At 44.6% G+C, this 11,661-nt stretch overlaps 1 protein-coding gene across 1 annotated transcript; it reads right to left on the bottom strand.

Moving 5' to 3' along the window:
• Positions 1–9,914: 9,914 nt before the first annotated feature.
• LOC147800363 (uncharacterized) lies at positions 9,915–11,342 on the bottom strand. Its single transcript, XM_087143742.1, has one exon. The coding sequence runs from the start codon at positions 11,340–11,342 to the stop codon at positions 9,915–9,917; it is 1,428 nt and encodes a 475-aa protein (XP_086999868.1).
• Positions 11,343–11,661: the final 319 nt, after the last annotated feature.

The raw sequence follows: 11,661 nt of genomic DNA, 5'->3' as shown, positions 1-11,661 counted from the left end.
TGAGTGCGCTTGGTGCGTGTTTGTTCTTAGTTCTTTAATTCCGACCTTGCCAGCAACATTTTCTCCATTGATTAAGCCTCAAAACTCCGGCTGGTCGGGGCTGTACTGTTTCTTCAAACTAGTTGGATGAATCCTCGTATTCCCCATTTGGTCAATGTACTATGGAAGAGGTTGGCAGCTTAGGAACCGACATACATGTATATCTCTGGTTAAAAAAAAAAAAATCAAACCTGAAGCAGGAAGGTAATAGAAAATATGTTTTGCTGCCAGAACAGGGGGCAAAGGTCGCTAAGTGGTCAGTCAGTAGCTGTAATTTACTGGAAAATGGACATCATTACATCATGTCCTTACTTTATCACCAGTTCAAGCCGAACTTTATCATTCTGGACCTCTTGCTTTGCAGACTTGGGGCAAAGGGTACCTCGTGGTCTGTGTGGGAATTTTCATGCAAGACACGGGAAAAGCTTTGTTTTGATGGCTTTTAAAGCGAATCATTATAAATGTTATCAGTTACAGCCCTCAAAAGCACCTGAAAGTGACTTTGCAAAATTCACGTAAAAAAGCGTCAGCAGTATCATTTCCCAATAAACAATAAACAATGTTGGTGCAGCACATTGATCGGGCACCAGTGTTTTTCAGTGAACTCAACATCGAATGAACATTATTTGTAGACAGAGGTCAATGTTTACCAAATTTCTATTGGTGGCATAGGTACCAGCGGCTATATTACTTGATTGAATGTTAATTAAGTATTTGATCAATTTATAAAATGATTCTTTCTTTCGAATTTTAAATATATCATTTCTGTACTTCCTTTCATTTGCCAGGAGAATGAAAAGTTTAAGCATCGGCACCTTAAAATCCAATGCCTTCAGTGGGCTCTACAGTCTCAAAACACTGTACGTTTTCTGTAATCCCTCAATTGTGTTGTCACAGAGAGCACTGCAAGCTGTTTTTCCATGAAAAGCTATGTAATTTAATACCAATGTCCAGGGAAAGTGCTCAAGTCGGGAGTTTTGGGTACCAGTTTTGTTGTCAGAGAGAACACCGTAAACTTGATGTATGCCACAACTTGTATGAATTAACAACATCAGGTGCCCTATCAATAAAGTTGCTCTTTGTTATCTTTGTAAAATGAAAAAGACTTAAAACCTTTGCGAGTTCACGTCATTTTCAACATAAATATAATGTCTTGAGCGACATCCCTGTGGATTTTACTTGCAATATTATATACGTGGCGTCTTCCTTGACGTCTTTAGGTAGTCAAAACTAATAATTCGTGTGTTACAAAAATTGTTTTTCAAAAAAAGCAAACAGACTCTGTGGTTTCCGTCCTTCCAACGTTTATTTTTCATACAAACTAATACATTGCGGTAAATCTGGAAGATGGGTTTTATGTCATTCCTCCATATTTTACAAGAAGTGATCCATTTAATCATGGCATACCTGTGCTAGTTGCCAATCATAACACCCTGAAAGTGCACCTTTGATGCCTATTAGCATAAAAATTCTGAACTAGATCGGACTGTAAATAGTTCTCTCGTTATAAGTCCTTGAAATATGCAGCCTTAAACCGACGTAACGTTACTAATATTGACGTCATCACAATTTCATTTTAATATTTACCTACAACACTTCCCGTCTATCCACTTTCTAAACGTGAACCCATTCGAACCGACAGTTCTCTGGTTAAAGAGTCGCCATGCACCGTTAAGATAAAGCCACGCGTCGTTATATGATAATGACGTAACGTCAGTTTTCATCAATACCTCATCACCGTTTGTCTACCTTTACTTCAAAAGAAAACCCAATCAAACTCAAAGTTTTTAGTCACTAAAAAATTATGTACCGTTTAAGATCACGCCCAAGGACCGCTGATTACATCATCCAGACATTTCACCCAACTTCCTACTGTAACACATTACTCTTTGAATCCGTGTGCCCCTCTTACGTAACTGCAGAAGAAAAAGAGATGTTCAACAAAATAATATTAAACATCATGCTCAGTCACATAAGTATCACGTCACGTAACATAAGTGCCACAAAATTTGATTTTACGTCTTGAATCAAATTGACCTTTTATACCTGAGTGCTAAGAATGGATGTTTGCCTGGGCGCAAACGCTGTTCTCTGACTGCTATCTTCTTAATTTTAATAAGAATACTATAAATACAGGTTTTTTGGAAAAGGCTTCATTATCCTGTAAAGGATTCTAAAACTAATTACCTTCCCTCGAATTTTAAATACCGTCATGACCTTTTCAGTGTGGCGTGTGGTCAATAAAAAGCAAAGTATTTTGCTTGAGATTCGTGATAAATCGAGAAAATAGCATGTGTGTGATATAAATATTGTTTAACTTAAGTAGCTTAAGTAGGGTGCTAATTCTGCAAAAGGAGATCGATTACAGGAAATCTCTTTACAAATATACTGAACACAGAACAATGGGCTGAGAACTAAACGTAATTAAAAACAGATCACCAAAAAGTAGTGCAACCCCATTATTCTGACTTGTAACAAAACACCGTGTTTGATTTCAATGTGACTGAGTTCAATTTGACTTTTGCATTACGTGTCCCGTTTATTAGGGCCTGACCCAAGTACTCGACCTGCTGACTTGGTTTCTTGTTCAAGAATCCCACGGGGCAGAGCTTATTAAACATGATCGATTAGTTAAACGATGCAAAGGAAACTTAATGCCATAATAAACAGTTCAACAAAGATTGTGCATAATGCTTCATAGGTAAGAAAGGTGTTTGTCGCTGGCGCGATAGGGTACGTTTCACAGGAAGCATTGTAATTTCTGGAAGGGGATCCTCAGGATCTTAACTACTTCGTTCTCATGAAGTAAAAGGTAACACAACCACCATGGCGGACGAAAACGTGATTTTTCCCTTTTTTGTTAATGGGGCATAGGCCTCTAATGAAAAACGAGGTGCCTCCACCCCTACACTAGTCACACCTGTAGAGTGCATGGGTGGCCGTTGCTTAAATGGAAGTTGGAGTTCGTGCTGAAATTTTAATCTCTGCACTTATTTGATTCACTTGGGTTAGCCCACCCCCAAACGTCTCCGGTTTCAGGTCAGGAGCGGGTTCCAAGCATGGTGTGGCCACGTGCCTTTTTTTTACTCTCACTTTCACTCTCAAATACGTGCGATGTCCATCGCAACTGCTTGCGCACGTAACGCCTGCCGCTAAAATAGACTGACCCCCACGCTTTTTACTGTGTACACAGGACATAAGAGCCATCTTGTTTGTCTGGTTTCCAGATGTAAATGAATCATACAGAAACGACGTCATTTGAAAAAAGAGAGCCACCACTAAATGTTTGGGGAATTAGAGAGATTCATTTACTTTACATATTACTCAAGGGTACCCCATAAAAACACGTTAAAATTACGCAGTAGCCGGATTCCAGTCGATTTAGCAAGTTTGATAGCTTTGGAGATCGTTTCATACCAAATAACGTCAACGTTCACCAAACGGTTAACGATAAATGTTTACTGGCAAATTGACCAGCGGCTTATTTCTTTCCAACTTTAAATACCATTATACACTTTTCCTTTCATTTGGCTGTCACCTGAGAGGCGTCAGCATCGGTTGCATTGAGGCAAATGCGTTCAGTAGGCTGTACAATCTCCAAACGCTGTAGGTTTTTTTGTACTGTCTAATTCGTGTTGTCATATGTAGAACACTGCAAGCTGAATATCGAGTGCCTTCAGTCTAGATGGTACGAGCAGCAATTTTTATCTTTAATAATGGCTCAACCTCGGTTTCCTGACTGTACTTGAAAATCCGGCTTATTTGCCTTGCTGCTAAGAGAAAAGAGTAAGGTAATCTTTCGCTCAGGATAAATAGTATTATGGAAATTCTATAGGCGCAAACTCGCATGGGAATGGAAACTGTTGTTAGAGGAATATGGAAATGTGAATTGGCCCTGTACAGGTAAGTTGAGGGTATTTAGGAAATCTTGTTACCCATACGTTGTCAGCATGCACTTATAAACCAAGGTCTTGTCAATCTCTTCTCGTAGCAGTTAGTGGTAGGTCCAACCCTTGAAAGTGACCTTCAAGTGATTAATTTTATTTTCGACTTTAGAATATTGTTTTTATTTTCTTTTAACTGATGTTTTTAATCGTGTTTGTTTTGTCCTTCCTTTGACAGGTTCCTCAAGGACTTTAGCATCAGTATATTTATTATTATCAATATATTTATTTCGTCAGGGAGAACGCGTCATACTGTCTTCCCTTGACAATGTAACTCACAGGTTGCCGTCCACTTAGGTCTCAATATCACATCGTTATAAAAAGAAGAATCATTGCAGGGTGGCTTCCAATGTGACAGTGAATCATAAGCCAGGCGGTTTCGATATTATTTTCAAACAGGACGACGGAGGTACGTCGCGAGATCAAATTTTCCCGCAGTCTGTTGTGAAAATCACATTTTGAAGAGGGCCGCGAACGAAACCACAATGTGCGAAATCTGTCGACCATTTCCAAAGGCACATTATGTCGACAGATTTCGGGCATTGTGATTGGCCAGCGCGTTGCAAACCCCATGAAGGCACGCTCTTGTGAAACGACCCATTTAGATCAGTTTATCTGGTCCAATTTTTTTATTTGGGATTCAAATTTAAATTCCTCTTATCTAGGATTTCCCACCACTACTACCGGTATCTAAAGTCATCATCATCATGATCATGACTTTGTCATTGAATCTAGAGTGTTTTAATTTACCGGTAGGGTCAGGGTGAGGCTGCTGTGGGATGATTTTTCACACGACCCTATTAGATCAGTTTATCTGGTCTATTTTTTTTCCTTTGGGATTCAAATTTAAATTCCTCTTGTCTAGGATTTCCCACCACTACTTCCGGTATCTAAAGTATCATCATCTTCATCATGACTCTGTCATTGAATCTGAAGTGCTTTAATTTACTGGTAGGGTTAGGGTGAGCCTGCCGTGGGATGAATTTTGACAGGTAGTGTATTGTGGCGAATGCAACTGACACCTCTTGTGGTGGACCCAGTAACTGGCCGGATCAGGGATGGAATTGACCTGGCCCAACCCCACAAATATATTTATTAACCTTGAGCGAGGGTGAGCGGCTACCCTGACACAAGGGGGGATATCAGTTAACGAACGGCGGACTAAGCCTAGGGGCAGTTCGTTGGGTGAAAGTTTACCACCGATTAGGAAAGACTGGATTTATCTGGCAATACAGTAATGAAACACAGGGAAACCTAAATAAACCTCACAGTGACACAGGATTTCCAAGGACACCAATCAAGTATTTGATTTATTGCAATAACAATCAATAAGGTATATAAATCACACAAGGTTTATGTACACAATACACCTCACGTGGTTAACTAACCACCCGACTAACTTAACCACAGCTAGTCTACAACCCAAGGATTACCTCACTAAATAGTGATAGCCCTCACACAAATAACACAGAGTGTCATGCAAAACAGGGTCGATCTAACGAAAGGGGAATTACCCTCACAGCAATCTGAGTACATCAAGTAAACCTCCAGGCTAGCTAGCACAATGACAAGATTGCCTCCCAGCCGTCACCCCACTACCAGTGCTTACAGACGACAAGCAATCCAACAGCAAAGACCACTAGCTCCCAGCCTAGGTTCACGACACTCAGCTCTATCACTAAACTAATCTAGACCCAATACGGTTCGCTACTACACCTACCAGATATAGTCACTACACGCAGCGCCCCTGGTGCAGCGTCCACGCTATACCTCGCACAGTCACAGCACAGAACGGTAGACAGCGTCCTCCACGATCCTGCCACTCTGCGACCCAGCAGCGAAACTCCAACTGATTGTGCGCGCTCTAAGCACGCCGCAAGCGCCCAGACCTAGTGCTCTACGCAACGCTGATTGGTCAACGCAATGCTTAACAATTCATGACTTAGACTGGCATTCATGTCTACCCCTGTTTCGTCACACAGGCCCCAGCTAAGCTTGGTCCGTCCCGGGCCAAATGGCTAAATCTAAAACTATAAGAAACAGGGCTCTATTATACAATTACAACAACAACATGAGGTCTACCTAAACCCCAAGATCAATAAACCTTATACAGTTATAACCCCTGTCATGAGGTCCATAAACCTAACACCAGTTATAAGTACAGATATACATTACTTACACAATGTGTAAATCACTCACTTTATACAAAACAAACCTGAGGTTTACCTAATAAACCTCGTTACAATTACCATAATTTATTCACAAGTGTACTCTCCACTAAGTTCATAATATACCTCAAAAATTCTCCTGCTATTTATACAATTAAAACATCCTTGTTTTTTTCTAACATAAAAATAAACTTCAACTAGTAGCAAAACCTTTAGTAATCCTCAACACTTCAAACTTCAAAATACACCTAAGAAATAAGTTAACTTTAACCTGTAACACAAGCAAAACATATTTCCAAAGTGCTTTTCCTTGCTAGTCATAAAAGAAAGGTAGAAGCAAAAAAAAAAAATTAAGCACTGTCTTCTGCAACTGTGAGATACTCATTAGCATCAACAGGTCTCAGGTATGCCTGATGGTGGACTTCTTCTCGAATCAGCCTGCCATCGAGGAAGGTTTTGCGGAAGATCTTCTCTTGTATGGTTGCAACCTTCATCCTCTTCGCTGGTTTCCCTTCCTCGTCTCTGTCAGTCTGCTCCTCCTGGGGAACTTTTAACACAAGTTATAGTTTCCCCAAATCCTCCCTATATCGTGCCGGGAGCCGGTGTTCCCTCTGAGGGTACCTTCTGGGAGCTTCTGTCGGGCCATTCCCCTCGTCCTTGTATCCTGAAGGACCAACCGTTTGAGCCTCAGGAGGCTCATCACTTCTTCCATGAACCTTACTTACTCCATCATGTACAAGCTCTACGCCAATAGATTGGGAACCCCTTGCTATTTCCTGCATCAAGGGTTCCTCAATCACCTTCGGCTCATATCGCCATGGTTTTAGGGTCTCGCCAGTGTATGGTTTGAGCCTGTCTCCATGAACCACAAAAGCCTTACTTCCAGGCTTCCGTTGAATCCTGTAAGTTACATCAGAGAGTTTCTTGACCACCAGAAATGGTCCATCCCAGCGAAGTTCTAACTTCGGGGACCTCCCTTTCTTCTTGGACTTATTGAAAAGCCAGACGAACTGACCTTCCACCAGCCCTCCTCCATGCACCTTGCGGTCGTAGTTCCGCTTTTGATGCCTGGCACTTTGTTTGAGGCACTCTCTAGCTCTGCTATGAGCCTCCTGCAGATTCTGCCTCAACCCTCGTGCAAAATCTGTTTTTACCGGGTCCTCCACGGTAGGACCCTCAATTACCAAGTCCACTGGCAACCTGGTCTCCCTCCCCAGCATCATTATATTCGGAGACTCACCAGTCGACTCTTGGGGAGTGCACCGATATGCAAAGCATGCATATGGCAGACACTCATCCCAGTCACGCTGTTTCCTCTTTGGTTCATCACAGCAACCATGTTGATCAAAGTCTTATTGAATCGCTAAACCAGTCCATCAGACTTCGGGTTGTACGCTATAGTTCGAGTTTTGGATATGCCCCAAACCCGACACATCTCAGCAAAGACAGCCGACTCAAAGTTTGTCCCTTGGTCTGAGTGCAGTTCCAAAGGAATCCCAAACTTACAGACAAACTCGGTGACAAATTTATTTGCCACGGTTTCAGCCCTGACATCGGGTAGGGGATATGCCTCCATCCACTTGGAGCAGTAATCCCCGACCACCATGATCCAAGAATTGCCACTGTCACTCCGGGGCAGTGGCCCCAGCAAGTCCACAGCCACTCTTTCCATGGGCTCGCCAACCACGTACTGTTGTAAGGGGGAAACTCTCCTCTTTACAGGAGACTTCCTCCTCCCACAAAGTTCGCACTGTCTTATGAAAGACCTCACGTCAGCGGTCATTCCCGGCCAGTAATACCGCATTTTTACCTTGGCCAGTGTCTTTGTGACACCCAAGTGACCGCTCGTCCGACCACCATGAAGCTCACGAAGGACCTCTTCTTGAAGCTTCCTCGGAAGTACCAGTCGCCATGTGACTGACTTCCCATCGTCGGACTCCCACCTTCTTCAAAGCACCCCATTGCACATTTTCAACTGGTCCCAGAGGGACCATAGCGTTTTGTGGGCAGCCGAGGTGCCTGAAACAGTTTCCCAAAGAGGTCTACTGCTCAGCTCCTCCTTAGATTTAACAATCCAACTCATGCTGGGATCCTCCAGCTGTGTTTGCCCAACAGTATCCCTCGGCATACAAGGTTGGGCAAAAATACCCCTCACCTCAACCTTTGGAACTCCTGGATTAGCAACAACTTCTCCCTGACCCACAAAGACACCAGGAGGTTCAGCACCCTCAAACTCATCAGGTACCTGAGGTACCTCCACTGCCTCCTCATCATCATCATGCCGACCGCACTGCTTACAGATCTTCCTGGACAGCCCATCGGCATTCCCATGCTTTCGTCCAGGTCGGTGTTGAATGGTCAAATCATACTCACTGATGACTTCAAGCCATCTAGCAAGCTGGCCCTCGGGGCTCTTAAAATTAAGCAACCACCGGAGGGCAGCATGGTCAGTGCGAAGGACAATCTTCCTACCATACAGGTACTGCCTGAACTGTTTCAAATAGACCACTACCGCCAACAGCTCCCGCCGCGTAACACAGTAGTTCTTTACAGCCCTACTCAACTTGCGGCTGGCATAGGCGATAACTTTCTCTTCGCCTCCGTGGACCTGGGACAAAACTGCCCCTATTCCAACTCCACTAACATCCGTGTCTAGAATGTAGTCACTGTCTGGCACAGGGTAAGCCAAAACAGGAGCTGCCTGCAACCTCTGTTTAAGCTCCTCAAATGCTTCTTGACAAGCCTCGGTCCAGACAAATTCTCTTGACTTTTCAGTCAAAGTATGCAACGGTGAGGCCAGCTCAGCAAACCCACGGATAAACCGCATATGGTAGGAAGCGAGGCCAACAAAGCTTTGCACTTCCTTCACACACCTAGGTGTCGGCCACTCAGCCACGGCTCGCACCTTTTCAGGGTCTGTAGCTACACCCTTGGACGACACAATGTGTCCCAAATAGTTAACCTGCTTCTGGAACAAGAAGCACTTACTTGGCTTCAATTTCAACCCAACTTCTCTCAACCTGGAGAGAACGACTCTCAGTCGCTCGATCTCCTCCTTGACCGTTTTGCCAAATACAATTACATCATCCAGGTATATCAACAGGGTGTCCCACTGAAGGCCTGCCATTACTTTGTCCATCAGCCTCTCGAATGTGGCTGGGGCATTGCAAAGGCCGGAAGGCATGCATCTCCACTGATACAAGCCATTTCGGACCACAAAAGCTGATTTCCTACCGGCATCCTCGTCCATGGCCACCTGCCAATATCCCAAAGCTAACTCTAATGTCGAAAACCACTCGGCGCCCGCAAGAGCATCGAGTGTCTCGTCAATCCGAGGCACAGTGTACGCATCTTTGATGGTCACCCTGTTTAAGCCTCGATAATCAATACAAAGTCGACGTGACCCGTCCTTTTTTCGGACTAACACCACATTAGCAGCCCAAGGGCTGTCAGACGGTTCAATAATCCCCCTCTTCTGCAAGTCCTCTACTTGCTTCATAATCTCCCGCTGATTGCACAGAGGGTGGCGCCTTGGCCTCTCTTTGATTGGCCTGGCATCACCAGTATTAATCTGGTATCTCACCACCTCTGTTCGCCCTATGTCATGCTCGCCCGAAGAAAAGACATCTTGAAATTCAACCAGGCAAGACTTCACCTCAGCATGATAATCCTCATCAAGGTTGACCTTACTACGGTCAAACAAATCATACAGGTGACTCGGGAGGTCTCGCCCGTACATTTCCGGCTAGCAACAGCAACCGAATCAACCTCCACTGTTGCAATAGTGCCAACGGCTGTCCCCTTCCTTGTTTGGATTTAAAATCCGCAGAGGAAGAACCTCTGCCCTCGACTGGACCAGTGTTCTGGCTAACATTAGGCCTCGCTCAGCCAATTCACCTCCACTTCCCTCAGGCTTGATGATTGCTGGCTGGTCAGCTGCCTTACAGATAGTGGCTACCTCGCCAGGCACAACAGCCTCGTGACCTGCAGGAATTTCCATGGTTTCAGCCACAAGCACCCTTCCGATGAATGGCTCTCCGGTACTGCTTGTACATTTCAGCCGCTCACCATTCAGCCTCAATTCGAGACTTTGGAAATCTAAATTTCCGCCAGTGGGTAATAAGAAACCCATGCCCAATATACCGTCATATTTGACATCGGCAAATATTGCTCGCACTGGGAAAGTTGTTCTTCCCAATTGTACATCAACCCAGGCAACGCCCATCACTGACAGTTGACTGCCATCGACCTGTTGAATGTTGGTGCTGTCCATGTCTAGCACAGGCCTCCGTTCTTTGGCCATTTCCTGGTAGAGTCGACTACTGACCAATGTGTCTGTAGACCCTGAGTCCACCAGGAACCTACAGCTTGTTCCCCTTACAACACCATCAATGAACAACCTATATCTAGGCCGAACACCCAACTTAGGCTGAGTGCCTATAGGCTCTCTGCCTTCTGATTTCCGCCTCTTCCTGCCTTGCTCACTTCTCTGCTTGTGAGGCTTACTGCACTCACGAGCGAAATGACCAGCATCCCCACACTTAAAACACTTCAACTCACTAGGCTTCTTCCTCCCAGGCTTTGGTGACTGTCTTGGAGGGGACTTCGCCTGTCCACTTGGGCTTAGACCTTGTTTGCTGAGTCCTGTCAGCAACTCAAACATTTGGTCTAATCTCTTTGACCGATGGCCAGCATTTTCCTCAATTTTCTGAAGACGTCGCTCAGTGTCAGAGTCGATAGCCCTCGCGAATTTTGCGGGCTTTCCTTCGGCTCTTCTCTGAACCTCAATCTTTTCGAAGTTCTCGGTCTCAAGAGCAGCCTGTATCGCTTCGTCCAATGTTTTGGGACGAACGCGATGAACGCCTTCCCTCACAACCTGACTACTAACTGCATCGACAAAATGATTTTTACCAAGGCGCTCTCGGGCCTCTTCAGGAATTTCAGGGTAAGCCTTCACCGTGAGATCACGGACTGCTTGGCCCAACTCCTGTAGAGTCTCTTTAGGCCCCTGTCTTCTGTGTCTCAATTCCACCAAATAGTTTTCGGCCTGTCGACCAGGGCCGAATCTTCTCTCCAACACCTTAACCAGTTCACTGTAAGTGAACTTCTTTGAACTATCGCCCAGACTTCGTAGGGCATCACCCTGAAAGCTGGCAGCCAGAAATTCTTCTGCCTGTTTCTCACTCCACATATTTACCTTGGGGCATGCCTCAAAATGTTGGTAATAATCGTTCCACAGAACTTTACCATTGTATCGGTCGGGGGTAATTGTAGGCCTGTGAGGCTTACTCTGAGGTTTACTAGGAACCCCACCACCGACTAACCTAGACTCCCTTTTAAGGGACCAGGGCCCCTCCCTAGGTGAGTCAACCTTACCAACAACTTTGTTGGATTCCCCCACAGTTGGGCGAGTTAGAAAACTCAACAACTCACTGTGTAACTCTCGCTCCTTTTTGGCGCAATCAACCTCACGGTTCAAAAAAGGGTTGGTGCTAGGACTATGCATGGGA

The sequence above is a fragment of the Acanthaster planci genome, linkage group LG01, assembly GCF_054643075.1.
Source record: "Acanthaster planci isolate LZ-2023a linkage group LG01, COTS_SCS, whole genome shotgun sequence".
In the NCBI taxonomy this organism is placed as follows: domain Eukaryota; kingdom Metazoa; phylum Echinodermata; class Asteroidea; order Valvatida; family Acanthasteridae; genus Acanthaster; species Acanthaster planci.
Note: the sequence above shows the minus strand (reverse complement) of the source record. Positions and strands in the feature narration are given on the sequence as shown.

Coding starts and splice junctions, on each gene's coding strand:
- LOC147800363 (XM_087143742.1), bottom strand. CDS start 11,342: ATGTGGAGTGAGAAACAGGCAGAAGAATTTCTGGCTGCCAGCTTTCAG.